General features: G+C 34.5%; 1 protein-coding gene across 2 annotated transcripts; it reads left to right on the top strand.

Moving 5' to 3' along the window:
* The first annotated feature begins 1,417 nt into the window (after positions 1–1,417).
* Positions 1,418–10,924, top strand: LOC136813826 (putative leucine-rich repeat-containing protein DDB_G0290503). 2 transcript variants are annotated; one of them, XM_067070313.1, is made up of 10 exons: positions 1,418–2,058; positions 2,613–2,691; positions 3,113–3,441; positions 5,745–6,026; positions 6,478–6,609; positions 7,358–7,567; positions 7,846–8,036; positions 8,501–8,783; positions 9,040–9,255; positions 10,414–10,924. In XM_067070313.1, exons 1-9 carry the CDS (start codon positions 1,501–1,503, stop codon positions 9,253–9,255), a joined length of 2,280 nt encoding a protein of 759 aa, XP_066926414.1. In that variant the 5' UTR covers positions 1,418–1,500; the 3' UTR covers positions 10,414–10,924. The 2 variants fall into 2 exon arrangements, with proteins under 2 accessions (XP_066926414.1, XP_066926413.1); XM_067070312.1 differs by having other exon boundaries at positions 1,424–2,058; positions 9,040–9,247; positions 10,414–10,696.
* The last annotated feature ends 9,892 nt before the right edge of the window (positions 10,925–20,816 follow it).

Genomic DNA, 20,816 nt, shown 5'->3' with positions numbered 1-20,816 from the left:
AATTCTTAAAGCAATGGGGCTGGCTAGGCTATTTTTCAGATGATAGCAGCTTATGTCAAGATTTTAGAGGCAGCATCTCTAATATGATATGATATGATTGAGATGTGTTCACCATATTTGAGTTTTTTATGGAGTGTAACGTCCAGGTATTTTGCAGTTTCAACACTTTTGAGTGTCTCTCCATGAATTGTGTATGAGGTGACAACTGGTTAGGTTTTCCTTGTTATTTTGAGCTGTTTACATTTTTGAGGGTGAAATTACATGTACTAGTTGTCCTCCCAAATTTGCAGTCATTTCTGTCTAAAATTGATTTTATAACTCTGTATAAATATGCCTCATCTGCAAATAATCGCAAAATTGATCGAAGTAGTGCAGGCATGTCATTAATATAAATGAGGAAAAGGAGGGGGCAGAACAGTACCCTAAGGTACACCTGACAGGACATTGGCTGGATCTGAAACAGTTCCATTTAAATACAACTTACGTTGAGTTCTGTTGCTCTAGAATAATTGTATCCATTTTAAATAATTCCCCTTGATTCCGTAGTGAATAAGCTTTAGACCCAATTTAAAAAGATTCACTTTATCAAACGCCCCTCAGCCCATGTCTAATTCATAGAATATTCTTTTAAGGTTTTTTTTAATGTGAAAATATATAAAACTTTGTGAGAATGCTGTTTAAAATGTCACTCTAGCCAGCTCTAGCTACTTTGCAAACCAGAAAGCTGCTCTATTGGAACTAGACAAGGTATGTTGGTATTACACAAAAATAGGTTTAAAGTGACAACAAAAACAATAAACCAATTTAAATTTGGTGTATTTACAGCAAACCATAAAGGTTTTTAGGGATAATCAATAAATAAATCTCTTTTTTTGGCTTTTTTACTTTCATTGGGATTTGCCACAGCTTGGTTCTCTTGAAGTAAGTAAAATAATTGTAAAAAGAATAGGCAGTCTCTCTATATATAACCAGATATTTATTTATTTTTATTTATTTATATTTTATATTTTTTTTTACTAGTTAATAACAAGAGGAAAAGTTTAAGATGGGAAATGTGTGACTTGAATAAAGAAGAGTATATTATAATTATAACTCTGTAAGTCTTCATGTAGAAAATAATTAAATTAGCTTCTTGTTAAATACAAAGTTGCTTTCTAAAGTATTATTAGATTGTTTTGATTAAAAATGTTTTTTTTTTCTTACAAGAAAAACATTTCATTTATTGTTTACAAACTACAAAAACAATTACTTATAAAATCTATAAAAATTATAGTGTTACAGTTGTTTAGTCATTCAGTCATGTTTGTTTCTAGTGTCAATTTATGAATTGTTGATTTATTTCCTTAATGTAAACTTTCGTGTAGTAGGCCTCACATAATCAATTAAAATCACTTCCAGTAATTTGTTTTGTCTTTTTAGTCTTGAAAAATATTTATATTTATTCTTGGAATGACTTGGCAAGATAAAAAACAGATGTTTATTTATGCTTGTTGAGTCAGTATGTCAATGAATGCAGGGTTACAATTAGCACCACCACCACCATCTAATAACATCAAGCGTGAAATGAGGGAGCACATTGAATGGGACCTTCCATATGACACTGATGGACGTGATTATCCTGACCTCAGTAACCTTAGCCTGGGAACTGAAATGAGGAACAAGTTATGGGAAAATGAAAATAAAATGATGCTAGCAAACAACAATATGGGAATCCATCAATCACAAAGTTCACCGACACTCTCTCACCTCGATCATAACCAGAACCAAACTCCTGAACCAAGCAATATGCAATACATAAATGGTCTACCACTTTCTTTGAACAACCTCAACAAGAATAACTCACAGGGTGTTTTTGTACAAGCTTCAACTGAAAATTTTAATACTGGAAAATTTGTGAAAGGATCACAATCTATGGCTGGTACAGGATTGTCACCCACAACAAATTTACCAAAACAGAGACCTCGAAATCAACCTCTACTACAATCACCGATGCCAATGTCAGACAAAAGCTCACCAGATCTCCCTCATGAAAATGGTTTTGCTTTAGATCCAACGAGAGTAAGTCTAATCACACTCTTTTACAAGTTGAACTTTCGAAAATCATGTTTGCTTTTATTATGAGAAAGAAGCTTAACCTCAATTGTTCTCCTGGTACTCCTAAATTGTTTCCATTATATTTTCCTCATGAAAATGGTGTTGCTTTAGACCCGACCAGGGTAAGTTAAGCTACAGTGGAGTCTTGATAAGTCGAACACGCATCTGTTTGAGTTAAGAAAATTTGGAGTTAGGGAGTAAGGCATTAATATAACTGAAGGGTCCACACAGGCCCATAAAAATTGTTCGAATTAAAGAAACATTCAAGTTATAGATAATCAACTGTATCATCGACACTCTTTTACAAGTTCAAGTTTCGAAAATTACTTTTATGTTGCTTTTATAACTGTTTGCTTTTTGTTATTAAATAGAGGCTAAGCCTCAGTTGGTCTTCTGTTGGCCCTACATTGCTTCCATTATACGATAAGTTTTTATTATATATTTTTAGTGGAATAGGGGTTTTTCTTAACTTTCCAATCTGCTTAGTGAAACACTAAGATTTTTTTTCATATTTTCAGTTGAGTGAGAATCAATCAATGAAAGAGGAGCTTCTGGAAATGAAATCCATTTTTACCAGACTTGTCACCAAGACTGACGGTAAGCAAAATGGAAATGTATTTTTGAGAATCACGAATTTTGCCCTTTGTATTACAATGTAGTGAATACAGCCGCTCTCATGTTGTCTATTGACCAGCCACCAGAAATGAATGGATTAAATTCCTGAATGAGTTCGTGTCTCGCCGGATCCGTTGGCTGGTCAGTAGACAACACGAGCGACTGTATTCACTTCATTTATGAGAATGATTTTCCTCAAAATCGCAGGGTTATCTGTTACTTAATATATTGTATCTCCTGAAAGAATTCAATTGGTAGCTAATCTGTCATGTTCGGATCTAGCCATTTGACCTGATTGCATCCAGTTCTTTGTATCTTTTTTTCACTTTCACCTATTAGCCATTAAGTCTGTTCTTTTTATCAAAATATCTTTATTTGAAAATCAAGCCGTTTTCATTTTCAGACGTAGCTGGTCTTCCCGAGCCTGTCCAATTAGCACTCAAAGTTATCAAGCTTGAAGGTATGAAACAAGACTACGAGAAGAAGATTCAGGCACACGAAACACAAGCAGCCAACCATCAAACGATGCTGGAGAAAGAGAAAAAAGACCATGAGTTTGAGCTGGCTACTCTGAAGAAGGAGAACATGTTTTTGAAGGAGAGGATTGATTATAAAGCCACGTTAGAAGCCTCAACTAAAGGACGAATGAAAGGAAAAGATGAAAACTCTGAAAGTGAACTGGTTGAGGAATTAAAAGATGAAATCAAAACATTGAAAGAAAATTTGGAAACAGTAAGTTTGATTTAAATTGTCCTCACTGAACTACAGTGGAGTCTCCATAACTCGAACACATACGAGAAACACTTAAATTTATTCGAATTATGGAAATTTCGCCATTTTTTGAAAAGCACTGTTAACTGAAGGGGCCAGAAAACTTATTTAAGGAGACATTTGAGACATAGAGATTCAGAATCAGAAATTCAGAGATTTATAAGGCATTGTTAACTGAAGGGGCCAGAAAACTTATTTGAGTTAAGGAGACATTTTAGATATATGGATTCGAGTTAAAGGGGCTCCACTGTACTTGCAAACACGCAATATTATGCATTTGACTAAAATTTGATTGCCATCGTAGATCAATCCGCCTTTGGTTTAGTTTTACGAGAGAAAGTCTGAAAATTATGAATCGAATTATTTTGATTTATAGTAGTCAACAGCCACAGAAAATAATTTTATCACCACATTTTTTATTTTGTGATTTTTCGCTCTGAAGTGTCCGCTTTTCTGACACTTTTTTAAAATAGGTGTAATGTTTTTTCTAAACATTTGTTTATATTTCTTTGATGCTTCGAGAGCTTCAAATTCGGTGTGGTATTTTTTTTACTATACACATAGCATTTTAAAAACAACACACAAAAGTCATGTGTGTTTATTAAGACAATATTAAATTACAAATAAGAAAAAACACATCACAAAACAAAATTTTTAACATCCTCTTCTATATGAAGTAAAAAAAAGCCACGCTTGAATTACAAGTCCAAAAGTCTCATTTGACTTTTTTTCAATTAGCGTTTTATTTTTGAAAGGAACTGCCTCTTATGAAGCAATGTATGGCCCACTTCACTTTGTCAAGAGACATTGCTATTACACGTTTTTTTATAAGAACAAACTATATAAGAACATAATAAGAACATAAAGGCTTCGATGGCCAAAATGTTCAGAACAAGTAAAGAACATTTTAAGGCTTTGTGGACTCTAAAACACAGAATTTCATAGGAAAATGGACAAAAATGATCAAAAAATGGCAAAAATAAGAACATGAGAACATTTTTAAGCTTAAAACTCAAAAAGTTAAGAACATCCCAAGGCTTCAAAAATTTTTGAATGTTCTTATAAAAAAAGCGTGTAAAACATAAAACAAGCAGTCTGATGGCTATCTAAACAAGAATATTTTGAGAATTCGTCTATTTCATGTTTTTTCGTGAATATAACATGCTTTAAAATCTTGTTCAAGTGATCTTGAAAGAAAATTTTTACACGCAAAAATGTCACCGTGCTTTTACTATGAAGTCCTAGATGTGTTGATGATATAACACAATACGTAATCGAATCTTTAAAAAGTGAAAACACAACACATTAATCCATTGGGTCACATAGGGGTCAGAGGCATATCCAATTTCCAAATCATTTGATAGCTGTACTAGGTTGTCCACTTTCAATGAGATGATGAAGGGAGTCATTCTTGGCCTTTGTTTACTTTCAACGTAAATGTCTTGTGATTGAAATCAATGAACTTAAAGTACAGTCAATCTTCCAGGAACTTACACATTTATTTTCACACCCCTGTGTCACAGACCCACTGGGGCCCCAGCAGCCCCACTGGAAAATTTAGCAAAAATTTCGTCCCCGGTGGGAAAAATGTCCTAGTATTTCAGCCCCACTGAGGAATTGACTTTGATTTCATCCCCATTTGAAATTCATTGTTTTGAAATTGCACTCTGAAACCATCCCACTGGATTTTTTAACCTTGGGTTGGAACAATAGAATTTTCATCTCCATTGAGATTTCAATCGAAATTTTCATCCCCGTTGTAGGAAAAAGTTTCACCGGGGCTGTGAGACAGGGGTGTATTTTCCTCATTTGTGAATCTTGAAAGGGAGGGTACAAAAGGAGGGTTCGATATCGGGATAACTGATTTTTTTTTCATGAAATACCATTGTACTAATACGTTGTATGTTCCGACGAGTTCCGGAATACCGGATTCTCGGAAGCCTTCTTTGAAAGTTTTTTAAAGAAATAATTTTATATTCAGTTATATTCCCTGTCTTTGTTTAAAAAATTCTACGCAGTCATAGTAATTTATCACCTCAATTAACAAGGAACGAAATTATCTTCATGGACCTAAAAGATACAATGCCATTGTTAGTGGACTCTCGTCAGTTCAAACTGATATCGAAACTATTATTATAATTCGAACTAATTATCAAATCCCCGTCAAGGAAAAACCATACCGAATTATGCTTTATAATTATACGTCTGATTACATTATTATTAGCACAATTAATTCAGCCCTCTGCTTTTCTCTCCCTGTTTAGACGACACATCAAGCCAAATCCAAAGAAGAAAGCTTAGAACATCAAATCAAATCCATGAAATGCGACATCGAGAGTTTCGAGAAAGATATCAAAGGGATGCACGAGAAGATGTCATCAGAACAAACGAAAGAACAACAGAGACGAGGAGAGATTGATAGATACATCATCATGGAGCAAGAAGCTTTGGAGAGGGAACGCCAAGATCGATATTTGTTGCTGGTCGAACAGAATAAGTTGAAACATAAAGTTGAAAAACTCTCCGAAAGTTGCAAATCATACCAGGTGAGATTAAAGTTTGACTTTACTTTTATAAATTGTTCTAAAAAAGCCCCTGTTGTCGCCCTTGCCTTTTATATCATGACAGACTGTTTTTATGGGGTCTGTCATTTCATTGAGAATAAGTTGAAACATAAAGTCGAAAAGATTTTTGAAAGCTGCAATTAGTCGCTCTCCAAATCCTACCAGGCTTATAAAATGTTCTATAATAAGCCCGTTTGGCGCTCTTTCCTCGTTATATGATCTCGACAGACTGTTGGGGTTTGTCATTATCCATTATAGCTACCTACCTAGGTCGGGCGCCAGCCATCCATCCATTATCCATTATAATCGCCGCCATAAAACTTGACACAAAAGACCATCAGCGCCTTATATGATCCTAGAGGTAGACTGGCACTTTCCTCTCATCCATCTTTCCACTTTATTGATCTTTCCAACGGATATTTCCTTCTTTTAGATGAAAAACGAAGAATTATGTCGAATTCAGAACGAATTGGAACAGGAATGCGATCAATTCCGAAAGTTGAAGAAAATCATACAAGACCATGGTCTGCCCAATCATGAGCAATTAGTCGTTCTCCAGCAACAGGTTAGTGTAGCGAGTCCTTCTTTTAGAGGCCGATCTGTGCAGATAATGACAGGTTTAATTATCAATAGCGAGGTTTTGGCATGAAGCAGATTTACGACTTGAAATGCCGGCCAAAACTTTCCTTTCTTTTGTAATCGAAATCTCAAGTTTTATCTTTGGGTACTAAACTAATGTGGTCTTCCCGTAGTACAATAAATCGAATTTGTCTCACCTAACATATATATGATGCGAATTGGTTTCGATGATCAATTCCATTGCATTTGTTTGTCGTGTCATATTATATACACTTTTCCAATGAGGGAGACTGACCTCCACACTCGTTTAAAAAACTTGGCAAAATGTGTGCCTGTATTTCTTGTGTCGACTTTCAGCCATACAAAGGCGGGGTTAGTTGGAGATCTAAATTAGAGCTGACTAGACGGTTCACATCGTCGCAAACGCTGGTTTAGTTTTCGCATCAAAATCCCTTTGGATGACAAAGAATGTAAAGTTGATGTTTGATCTTTAATTCTATTCATGATATGCACCACTGCAATGTCTTCTACGGACCCAATAGCTCATTGGTTGGAAGTGACGTAAAAGCAGTCAATACGTCACTTTCAACCAATCAGCTATTGGGTGGAACGGAAGACATTGCAATGGTGCATATCATGAATTTTTATTAGAGCTAATATATCGTACATCTCGCTAGGTCAATCGTACTCGAAATTTACGTTGTAACATTGAATTGAAAATCTTTCTTGTCTAGACTGAGATGTTCAAGGATGACGTTTTAAGCGAACGAAAAGACCGCGAGCGCGCACAAGCACAACGCGACAAGTTACGAAGAGATTTGGAGATCTTACAAAGTCGCAATCAATCTTTGCAAGAGCAAGTTTATAAGTATCAAGAGCATATCATGAGATTGAACACTGGCGACCAAAGAGTTCCACAACAAGAAATCATCCCTCAACACCAGGTATGTCCATCGTTCGTTCGTTCGTTCGTTCGTTCATCTTAATCTTTTTAATCTTGCTAATATCAATGTTTATCCGCTCATTGAAATTTTATTTTGAGAAACAGTTCATCATTGCTGAAGAAATATTTCTTCTCTAAAAAGGACTAGATTTGATTTTTGAATGCGCGTTACTTTATAACTTTATAAACACTTTTTATAATTTTCAATTGTGTCTTTGTCTAAATCATAGTTGGATACATACCTTGATACTAACAGAATCTACCTCTGTTTCACACTAGGGCGGTGGTAATGGGCGTTTCTCTAGACAGCTTTCGAATCCAGCCTACTTCAACCCGCGTATGCGAATGGGCGGACCGCCAAGTGTCGTCAACGCTCTGATGAAGAATCCAATCTCTCAAAATGCGAACGGTGGTAATCAACAGAACAGACAGCCGTTCGGTGAAATACAAAGCCAAAGAAACATGCAAAAGTAAAAATAATTTCGATTACATTTATTTCCCATAAGAATTCAATTTCAAATCATTTGCCACATTTTTAATTTCATGAATTTGTGTTTGTGAGAAGTCTTATATTCATGATATGCACCATTGCAATGTCTTCCACGGACCCAACAGCTGATTGGTTGAAAGTGACGTATTGACTGATTTTACGTCACTTACAACCAATCAGCTATTGGGTCCGTGATGTAATTGCAATGGCGCATATCATGAATGCCGAAGCATCGGGTGAAGCTACTTTATCAGCGGAAATTTGTCAGACACTAATTTCGTCGGCCAAAAAATAATCTTCGGTCAAAAGTATTCGTCACTTAGGTCTGACGAATTTTTACGCTGATCTGGCACATGATGATTTATCTTACCAAAAGGTACCTCCATTTAAGCTAAAAGTTGTTACAACAGTCACTCACCCTTTTAACAATTTTCTCTTGCACAGTTTCAATGGTTACGCCAACACCAATACAAGCAACAACAACTACGATTGGAAGCAACAACAAGCACAACAGCCACAACAAAGAAACTTCTCTCCCCAGCCCTCTCCACAACAACCTCAAATCATTCAACAACAACAAACACAGCAACAAGCACAACGAAATATGTTCTCCCCTGCTTCTCCTGTTGGCAACCGAATGCCCCAATCCCCTCTCCTTGGACCTAATGGCGACCCGTGGGTCATGGCGCCATCAAGCCCAAACAACTCGAACAGTAACAACCAGCAGGTATTTTAAACATTATTTATTTGTCAGTTTTTGAAAACCTCACATGGATTAAATTTCGTGAATCAGCCAAAATTTTGTTGACAATGGCCTTAAAACCCCACATATAGCATACATATTTACAGTTTATTTGACGCTGGAAATCTGATTTTGAAAATTTCGCATAAATGTAATTAATATTGTTAAGAGCTGTCAGTCCTGATCAGTTGTTTCAAGCTTTGTCATTGTTCTCAAGATCACACGTTTATTTCATTTTCAGCAAGTGATGAGTGGCGGAGGGAGCTACAATCAAAACATTTGGTCTCAACAAGCTTCACCTTCCTCCCCAAACTCCTTCAACTCGTCCCCAAACCCCTACAATGCAAGAAATTCGCCAACTCCTTCTAATTGGCAAAGTGAAGGTAGTTTTACACCCACATCCAATGGTGCTTCAAGCGAAAGTAATACCAATACTGGTACAACTGCAGGTTCTTAAGTACTTATCAACATTTTTATTTTTCATTTTCATTTCTTTAAATTTTTGCTTTTTTTGTGTTTGTTTGTTTTGTTATGTTTGGGTTCTTAACACCCTCTTCTCACAACCCTGGTTAGATCCAATGATGTATAAGCCCGAAGGGCTAGAAGCGAATCAACCTCGTTCCCTGCGTATTATCAGCTTTAAGATGCTTATTGATATCGCTAGATAATACCCTGACATTGGCTAGTTTTCGAACGTCTAAGATTACGTAATTCAAAAACAAAACGTCAGATTTCATTTGTTTCTAGATTGGAAACCATTACATTTTTTTTTTTTTTTTTTTTTTTTTTTTTTTTTTTACATTGCAGTGTAGTTTTGTAACGTCAGATTTTTTTATGACGGGGGAACTCGCATCAGCCAACACCACCAGGGTATTCTCTGGCGTCAATCAGTACGTAAATAAAGCCTGGGATACACGGGAGCGAGGTCGGAAGCGAATCTCCTTGGTAGGATTGGTAGGATAAATCCTACCAAAGTTGCGCGGCCTAGCGTGGCCCGCCTGGTTTTTGCTCAAATGCCAAATTGAAACTAAAACTTACCGCTAAATTTCGAAAACAAAGGAATCGCTAGATTCAAACCGTCGTCAAAAATACGGTGCATCTTTTAAGGCTTCACTTCTTCTTGCATGAGAAAGGTTAAAGATACGATTCTAGCCCTTATACTAGGGCTTATCATCATTGCTTAGACCCCCTTCTACTAGAAAAATTGGCCAAAATATCGTCCCTAGTTGAAAAATTATATTTCAATTTTTGTCCCCGCTGAAAATAATCAAATAAACAAATCCTCACTGCATAATTTTATGCTATTTTCTCCATCCCACTGAATTTTCTGACTTGAAAAAAATGAATTAAAAATACCCAACTATAAAAATATGGGAATATCAATCCCCGTCGAGTTTCAGTCCATTATTTCTGGTCCCATTGGCTGTGAAAGTCCTACAGTTTTGTTTTCTATATATTGAATGATTCGAATACCCAGCATTAAAACGATGACACATTTTATGCACACTTATTTACCTATCATTGTTTTGATGCTATAGTTTTTATTATATAACATGACATCCTGACTAGCAAAAGGTCTATTAAACGAATTAATATTATTATATTGTTTTCATAGGAGGTCAATCCAAACATTGGTCTTCTCTCAATGAGGGTGCAAATGACAAAAACAAAAGTCTAAACGTGTTAAATGGTAGCAAACCGCAAGATGCACCAGAAACACCGGCTGGATTTCAATGCGGAAAATGTAATACGAAACTTCCGGACACGGATGCTTTCCGTGGACACGCCGAAATTTGTTTCAATTGATTGCACTGAGTTGTAGGTAAGAAGGTTGCCTCTATGACGTCGTCATCTGACGTCATCATATTACGTCACTTTTTGTTGTGACGTCATCATCTGACGTCATCATCTGACGTCATTCTTTATTATGACGTCATCATATAACGTCATTCTTTATTATGACGTTATCATATACGTCATTCTTTATGATTTGAAGGTAGAGTTTATGGATGGAAAATTTATGATTTCTTTTATTTAACATGACAGAGAGGATATAATGTGAAAATTTTTCTTTATATTTTTTTAAGTGCAAATTACATTAGTGATGAAAAAACCATAATATGATTAAAAAAAAACATTACTTTTAGACACAAAGAGAGTTTTAATATAATATGAAAAAAGTAGTAGCGTATTATGTAGTTTATTATTCTAGAATTATTTCATTTAGCTTCGTATTATTATTTTTGTATTATATTATTCTGTTCAAGTTCTTTGTGGGGTCCCCAGACCCATTTTTTTTTGTCTCACTTCAAATACGTCGAGGGTCTGTTCTAGTACTTGTCTTTTTGCCTTGTATGCACGCTATTTTTATAACGAACTATGAGAAATTTCTAATTTTTTGACAAGTAGGATGCTAGCTTTGGCAGGGCATTGTTTGCGTTCAAAACATGGAGTAATCTCAGATCTTTTACTTCAGTGTCTTGTCGGTCCTAAAGCAGGATACAGGCCTGGAAACGTTTAGAAAAAGGGGTTACGCGCGCTCCAGAACGCTTAAGTACGTTTGTTTAAGCAGCAATTAACAGCAACGGCTGATCGTGAACTGTGGGAAGAGGGTTGGAAGATTTTCGTTTTGGAGCAATCTCATCATTTAAAATATAAAGCACTGATGATCCTTCACTTGCGATCGGAGTGATCTGAGGATTTAAAAATTGATACGAAAATTGATGTCATGTAGTCATACACGAAGTTTGAATTTTGAAAATGGTTGAGTGATATATAGGAACTTAGTCGACCGCGCGCACATTATACCAAAGGAGAACAGATTAATAGGGATTAAGAGGGTTATTTTTTTGCTTTCGAAGGGTGGTTATGATGAGAAATTATCTTTTACCCTCTGTTTGAGGGCTTTGAGCTGTATATCGCATTTTTTTTGTCAATCACTTTTTGAATAAGAATCGTGTTCTCATTTTTTTGAAATTTATTACATTACAATATTAGAGGACTTTCTAGCCTAAAAATCTAAGCTGTTTGATTCAGTCACTAGGATAAATCTAATGGTAAGTTGTAACTGAATAACTAAAGCTTAGGGAAAGTATTCCAAGGCAAACTTAAATTCCGTAAATATTAAAAATCTTTAAAGCGCTGAAAACGCTATATTGCCATTAGCCGTGTGTCCTAGCCTTGTGAATACGGGCTTAGTTAACTAGGCTAAGGATTTTCTACTTTGAAGCAGTTTTTATCTATTGATTTCTCTTTTGCCTCTGGTTGTTTGTGGACTGGGGATAGTTTCTTTTTTTCTTCAGGGGATATTTTGTAACACTGGGGTGGGTGGGGTTCATTCATTTTCTCAAAAAACAGTAAGTTTTGAGAAAATATATTATTTATATTTTATACGTAGTAGAAGTGCAATTAATTTAGTATTTTTTAAGGAAAAAAAAGTGGAAATTTGATTTTCAAAAGTTGATTATTATTATTGTATTGTTCACGTATCAGAAGTGTTTATTTTCTTACTTGTTTGATTTATAATTTTTGAAAAAATATTAAAAAGTTTGGGAATTTTAACTGTAAAACTACTTCGAAACCAGGGGGTTCAAATATTATTTTCTGGTCCTTACTTTATACTTTATTGTAGCTTTAAAGAATTTAGTATTTTAAAATATGATGTTCTTTTTTATATATTTAGAGATTTTTTTAAAACAAAGAGAGAGAGATATTATTTGTATTAGGGTTTTATTTGATTCGTATTATAATATTTTGGTTTATGCACAAATTCTTTTTGGAATGTCGTTGAAATGGATGATTTCTAGACATGAAGAAAATTTTTGTGTTTCGTGTTTCTATGTTATTTTAACCGCGCAGATTCTTATAAATTTACACAGGGAAATTATTTTTTTTTTTGAAAAACTTTTTTTCTATTTAATTTCTATTTAAGATATTTTTTAATGGAATTTTCACTTGGGATTATATTTTTCTCACTTCAGTTCACCATTTGTTGTTTTGTAATCAAACTTTACCTTTTTTTTACTGTTCAGATCTTCATAATGCTCTTTGTAAATTCAAGATTTCATTTTTATGGTCATCCGAGTTTTTTGGGGAAACTTTGTCAATTTTATCTTGTCAAGGTTGGTCTAGAGTTAATATTGTAATGGTTTTGCTGACCTTAACCTTATATTCATAAGAACGTCAAAATCTTTGAAAGCTAAGCTGTTCTTAACTTGTTCTTAATATTTTGACATTCGAAGCCTTATATACTCTTATATAGCTTGTGAGTATTTTAGTCCCAAGAAATTGGGTTTTTTAGAGTTCATAAAGCCTTAGAATGTTCTTAACTTGTTCTTATAAAAAACGTGTGTTGTGTTTCAAACGTATTGCAACACTACTGCAGCATATAGCCTGTTGTTTAAATATAAGTTACCAATCATGCTACAATCGGCGCCGAAATATATTGGCAATTTTGGGTATTTTAACGTTTTTCAGAATTTAAAGGTCGGGAGAGAATTGCAGTTTCAGTACTTCCACTTTGCTTTATTTGATTTTTCGATTTTGGAGGGGTTAAGTGACATCCAGGCTATATTCTCAACCTTATTGGAACATTTTGAGCTTTTAGATCCTGAGGTCCTATTGTAGTCTCTTCTGTTCCACAGTGATTCGTTTCAAGTTTTCCTTATAATCAACGTCTAAATTGCGATGTGTATATTTTTTTAGTTTGTTTACTTTTTTATACTGTTTTTCTCATCCTTCTATCCCTATTATTTATCAGAGAATTTTTTTAAGAGCAATTGTTTTTGTGATTTTTCAATTTATTAATAATTTGTTTGGTATTTTTTTTGAAAATATTTTTTATTAGGTTTTTGTGTCCGAATTCTTTTTTGCTATAATATAAGCGTCCGATAAAAGTGATATTTTATTTGAAAAAGTAAAATTAAAAAAAAATGAACATAGGACTGGAATTATGTAACGACGAATTTCCCTTGTTGCGTTCTCGAAGGTTCGAATCTTTTTATTGGAATTTCGTGTTTGTTTACTCGATTTATACATTGAGATTCTTTCTACGGAATTTTCGGACAAATTTTTTTAAAGCAAGTTAAGAAATTTAGTTTGCAGAAATTTTATAATTGATAAATATTTAACATATATTGGTTAGCTTTAGATCACTTCGTTATTTGAAGATTACATTTAAAGAGCCATTCTCTAGATAGAAAAAACTTCATGAAAAATTTGATAAAAACTATAAGAGATTATTACCTGTATAATTAGTACCTGACCGTTCAGCCTGGTCATAGGTCTTTTTTTTTGTTCAAAGGTTTAAAATAATGAATTTCGAAAAAATGTGTACACCCCTGTCTCGTTGACTCGGTGAAAGTGTCAAAGGCTAATTACGAATTAACATGTTTTTAAATAGCTGGGGTTTTAAAAGTTCAAAAATCCAGTAGATTTAAATTTCATTGATATGCTCGATGGCATTAGGAATGGGACAAGCTGGAGTTTTTACAAGCTCTTATTCGATTTGGTTGGTCGTTAACATGTAGTAAAACAATTTTGTTACTTTTTCTAAAGAACGCGCCATCTCTATTACTTCAAATGACCAATTAGTGAAGTATCTTATAAAAACTCCAGCTCATCTCTTAGGAACCCAGCTGGCACACAACGTTGTTTCAACGTTTATTTAACGTTCACAACGTCCATATAACGTTAGATGAACGTTGAAATAACGTTGTGCGCCGGCTGGGAATCGATTGTCCCGATCCGAATGAAATTTTGGGGTTTTCAACTTGGTTCGATAATTTCTTAGACAATTTTTGCAACCTTTTCCGGGAATAACCGGAGTTGTGTTCGTTATCTTAGTTGAATTAAGTCTCTTTGTTGCAACATCAGTTTTGACCGATTTTTTCAATAAAATGATGAAATAGAATTTTTAATACCTAGCTAAAAAGTTTGGCTCATTAAAGTGTAGCCTGGTAACTAAGCTAACTTCTTTATTTAGAATCCATATATCTTTAGAGACTACTTATTATTTTTTGAAGAATCTTTTTAGAAATTTTTATTAATTAGAGAGAGTTTGAAGAGTTTAATTGAATTCTATATATTATTTTTTCGTTGCTATTATCTTATAATTAATGATAAAATGATGACTAAGCAAATATATTTGTGATTCTGTTTCTTCAGTGTAAACAATCAAGGACTTTTTTCCTCAATTCTACCCCAGTCCCAATGACCCGTGATAATTGTGCTAAGTTGAACGATTCTAGGACAGTTTTCCCCTGGTTTTTATAAGATACTTTAATAATTGGTCATTTGAAGTAATAAAATTGACGCGTTCTTTAGAAAAAGTAACAAAATTGTTTTACTGGTTAACGACCATCTCGTTCCGGACAATTGCCCCCCCCCCCTGGACAATAACCCCAGAATATTTTATGAAAAAGAACTTCAAATTGATTAAAGCCCCGCTAGGCAATGCTACAAATTGTTTATGGTTAATCAAGCTCCTTGGTATAATGTAATGTTTAGCAATTCAGAATTTCATTAAAACCATACTCAATTAGCTTTCAAATTCTTAAACTGTGTTTGAGCTCAGACTTCAGTATCAAAATCTGTTTGAAAGTGACTTTTGTTGACGCTCAACTGTTTGGGTCAAATTTGTAACATCAAAACCAAAAGACATGTTTTGATGATTTTTTTTTTACTAATTTCTTTATTCCGATTAAGATTCTCGTTCTGTCTTAACTCGAATCGAAGACATTTTCAATTTTTTGTCATGAAAATATCTTTTTTAAACGTTTTATTACACCCCTGTGTCACACCCAGCCCCACTAGAAAATTTGGGCAAGATTTCGTCCTCAGGGGAAAAATACCTTATAATTTCAGCCCTACTGGGAAATTGGCTTTGATTTCATCCTAATCTAAAATTCAATTAAAAAAAATGCACTCCAAAACCATCCCCACTGGATTTTTCGACTTAGGAACATCAATAGAATTTTTATTCCCATTGGGATTTCGATAGGAAATTTTATCCCCGCTTTGGAAAAAGTTTCACCGGGGCTGTGGGATAGGGGTGTTTTATTTTCATTGGTCCTTTTTATATGAAAACAGAAAAATACTTCACTTTGCAATCGAAATATTTGGAAAACGTGTGTCTTGGAAAACATGAAGATTTTTGGAGATAAAACTTTATTATTCTATCCCAAAGTTTGATGGGAGGAGGACTCTTAAAATCTAAGGTTGATATCAATTTGAAAATGAAAAAGATTTTTAGAGAAGAAAAAAGTTTTTGATATTTGTTTATCTGTGGTTAGATATCATAAATTTTTCATTTTTCCCAAAACCACAAAATTCTTTATTTGTAGATATATCTGAATTATTTAGACTAATTGCAAAAGATAGCTCAAGTCGAAAAAATCTATTAATTGATTGATTCATATTGACTTTACTGAATATAAGATTTTTTTTTACCGAAATTAGAAAATTTTTAGGATATGAATTGACCTATTTTGACATACATATTATTTCCAAAAGGAAAGCTGCTTTAAGACAGTCATCAAACTTTAGTATAAAAGCTAGCAGGTTTAGATTCAACTTCGTCACATTCAAATCAACCAAAATGGCAGACTCACAGTGGGAGAAAGAACTTCGACGAAATCTATTGGATCTGTTGACAGCTTCGTTTCGAGATAACGATTCCCTGAGCGAAGAATTAAAAAAATACGCCATCAAAAATCATTTGCTTGATGACATCACAAACTTCATCCAAAATGAACACCGCTTATTTGATCAGAAGATTCGATTATGCAGAGAGAAAGATTTGCAGACAAAAATCAATGAAATTATCGAACGGAAAAATTATTTCTACATTGGGTCAATGAAAAATATCACCTACAACTTATGGCAAATTCAACCGTCAGCCGAAAAAAGTAAAAAATGGAAAGCCTACACATCTAAGCATCTTCAGGAAGGTGAGAAACTTCAAACCTTCTATTCCCACGTGACCGACAATGCTGAGAAGCGAAGAAGGAAAATGATCGAGGAAAATAAGGATAGCATGTTTTGTCTCAACGATGAAGAGCTTGAAGAAAACCTCAGTGGAGAAGAGAAAGGAGTTATCTTTGTTTTGGAATACTCCAAAATATCTTACAAGATTTTGGTGGCTGGTGATTGTCTTCTCAATGGCATCAAATCACGAAAATTACACGAAATTCATAAAAGTGAAGTCGTGGTCTACCCAAGAGCAACAACGGGTGAGTTATTCAAAAATTACACAAAAGGGATCTTACGCTCTCCTCCTGATGTGTTGATTCTACACTTTGGAACGTATGATCTCACCCTGGGTGGTGAAGCAAAAGACACCATTCAAAACATTCGAAATTTTATTCGACGCACCAAGGAGAAGAGCCCACGAATCACAATCGCACTCTCCTCCATCTTAGTTCGTGTGGATCGTAAAGGCATGCGCAGTGCAATCAAACATTTGAACAGCCAATTAAAAACACTCTGCGCTGAAGAGAGTGTGGATTTCATAAATAATGAAAATGTGACGGAACCGATGCTTTGTCAGAAAATGTTGCTCACTTTGAACGCAGAAGGAAAGAACACACTGGCTCAAAATATTTCAACATACATTAATGAACTATTATAAGTTTTTGAATTGTTAACTTTTTCCCGACTGAAGTTCTACCCATGTGTCCAGGGTTGAGTTGTTTAGCATTTGGAAAGAACACACTGGCTCGAAATATTTCAACATATATCAATGAACTATTATAGTTTTTGAATTGTTAACTTTTTCCCCAACTGAAGTTCTACCCATGTGTCCAGGGTTGGGTTGTTTAGCATTTGGAAAGAACACACTGGCTCAAAATATTTCAACATACATCAATGAACTATTATAAGTTTTTGAATTGTTTACTTTTTCCCCAACTGAAGTTCTACCCATGTGTCCAGGGTTGGGTTGTTTAGCATTTGGAAAGAACACACTGGCTCAAAATATTTCAACATACATCAATGAACTATTATAAGTTTTTGAATTGTTTACTTTTTCCCCAACTGAAGTTCTACCCATGTGTCCAGGGTTGGGTTGTTTAGCATTTGGAAAGAACACACTGGCTCGAAATATTTCAACATATATCAATGAACTATTATAGTTTTTGAATTGTTAACTTTTTCCCCAACTGAAGTTCTACCCATGTGTCCAGGGTTGGGTTGTTTAGCATTTGGAAAGAACACACTGGCTCAAAATATTTCAACATACATCAATGAACTATTATAAGTTTTTGAATTGTTTACTTTTTCCCCAACTGAAGTTCTACCCATGTGTCCAGGGTTGGGTTGTTTAGCATTTGGAAAGAACACACTGGCTCAAAATATTTCAACATACATCAATGAACTATTATAAGTTTTTGAATTGTTAACTTTTTCCCCAACTAAAGTTCTACCCATGTGTCCAGGGTTGGGTTGTTTAGCATTTGGAAAGAACACACTGGCTCAAAATATTTCAACATACATCAATGAACTATTATAAGTTTTTGAATTGTTTACTTTTTCCCCAACTGAAGTTCTACCCATGTGTCCAGGGTTGGGTTGTTTAGCATTTGGAAAGAACACACTGGCTCAAAATATTTCAACATACATCAACGAACTATTATAAGTTTTTGAATTGTTTACTTTTTCCCCAACTGAAGTTCTACCCATGTGTCCAGGGTTGGGTTGTTTAGCATTTGGAAAGAACACACTGGCTCAAAATATTTCAACATACATCAACGAACTATTATAAGTTTTTGAATTGTTTACTTTTTCCCAACTGAAGTTCTACCCATGTGTCCAGGGTTGGGTTGTTTAGCATTTGGAAAGAACACACTGGCTCAAAATATTTCAACATACATCAACGAACTATTATAAGTTTTTGAATTGTTTACTTTTTCCCCAACTGAAGTTCTACCCATGTGTCCAGGGTTGGGTTGTTTAGCATTTGGAAAGAACACACTGGCTCAAAATATTTCAACATATATCAATGAACTATTATAAGTTTTTGAATTGTTTACTTTTTCCCCAACTGAAGTTCTACCCATGTGTCCAGGGTTGGGTTGTTTAGCATTTGGAAAGAACACACTGGCTCAAAATATTTCAACATATATCAATGAACTATTATAAGTTTTTGAATTGTTTACTTTTTCCCCAACTGAAGTTCTACCCATGTGTCCAGGGTTGGGTTGTTTAGCATTTGGAAAGAACACACTGGCTCAAAATATTTCAACATATATCAATGAACTATTATAAGTTTTTGAATTGTTTACTTTTTCCCCGTACTGAAGTTCTACCCATGTGTCCAGGGTTGGGTTGTTTAGCATTTGGAAAGAATACACTGGCTCAAAATATTTCAACATACATCAACGAACTATTATAAGTTTTTGAATTGTTTACTTTTTCCCAACTGAAGTTCTACCCATGTGTCCAGGGTTGGGTTGTTTAGCATTTGGAAAGAACACACTGGCTCAAAATATTTCAACATATATCAATGAACTATTATAAGTTTTTGAATTGTTAACTTTTTCCCCAAATGAAGTTCTACCCATGTGTCCAGGGTTGGGTTGTTTAGCATTTGGAAAGAACACACTGGCTCAAAATATTTCAACATACATCAACGAACTATTATAAGTTTTTGAATTGTTTACTTTTTCCCCAACTGAAGTTCTACCCATGTGTCCAGGGTTGGGTTGTTTAGCATTTGGAAAGAACACACTGGCTCAAAATATTTCAACATATATCAATGAACTATTATAAGTTTTTGAATTGTTTACTTTTTCCCCAACTGAAGTTCTACCCATGTGTCCAGGGTTGGGTTGTTTAGCATTTGGAAAGAACACACTGGCTCAAAATATTTCAACATACATCAACGAACTATTATAAGTTTTTGAATTGTTTACTTTTTCCCCAACTGAAGTTCTACCCATGTGTCCAGGGTTGGGTTGTTTAGCATTTGGAAAGAACACTCTGGCTCAAAATATTTCAACATATATCAATGAACTATTATAAGTTTTTGAATTGTTAACTTTTTCCCCAACTGAAGTTCTACCCATGTGTCCAGGGTTGAGTTGTTTAGCATTTGGAAAGAACACACTGGCTCAAAATATTTCAACATATATCAATGAACTATTATAAGTTTTTGAATTGTTAACTTTTTCCCCAAATGAAGTTCTACCCATGTGTCCAGGGTTGAGTTGTTTAGCATTTGGAAAGAACACACTGGCTCAAAATATTTCAACATACATTAATGAACTATTATAGTTTTTGAATTGTTAACCTTTTCCCGACTGAAGTTCTACCCATGTGTCCAGGGCTGGGTTGGAGAATGTTTAGTATTTGTGGATCTGATGTTACTTAAAGATACTGAATTTTGGGACCCTTACAGAGACAAATTCCCAGATATCTGTTACCCCCTACCCTTCGATTTTTGGGAAGGAGACCACCACAAGATTTTATCTTATCTACAGGACATTTAAACTTATTGTGCTGATTTTTAATTGTTTAAAAATATTACGAATTATATTTTCAGCCTTTTATGCATACATAATTTCAAATTGGCAAACTTTCATTGGTAAATAATGAACCTGTGTAAACCCTTTATAATTTGCAATATTTTGTTAGTTCAAATCAACTAAACATATTCCTCATTTTATTGTTATAGATTATACTCTGAACTCCTTTACTTCGAGTAATGGTGCATTCGCGAGTTTTGATATGTGTGTTTTCAGCGACGGAGATTTGAATAGATCCTGAATGGCTGAGGACGACGATACACAAGCCGTTTCAGTTTTATCGATTTTGCGGCTCACAATGTGGGTTCTCCCAAATCACTTCAGTCACTCCAACGTCCTCAATAGTGCAATAACATAAACTTGCTATTATCAAAGGAAGACTGCTTTGATCGGATTTAAGGCCGGTCTCCACTTTCGCGCGAAAAAATTGAAAGTTGAAAGAAGCTTTTCAAACCGTTACGTCAGATTAACCCCATGGAATTGCTTCATTTTTCAA

This window comes from Clytia hemisphaerica, unplaced genomic scaffold (genome assembly GCF_902728285.1).
Source record: "Clytia hemisphaerica strain Z4C2 unplaced genomic scaffold, Clytia hemisphaerica genome assembly, whole genome shotgun sequence".
In the NCBI taxonomy this organism is placed as follows: domain Eukaryota; kingdom Metazoa; phylum Cnidaria; class Hydrozoa; order Leptothecata; family Clytiidae; genus Clytia; species Clytia hemisphaerica.
This window is presented reverse-complemented; position numbering and strand designations above follow the sequence as displayed.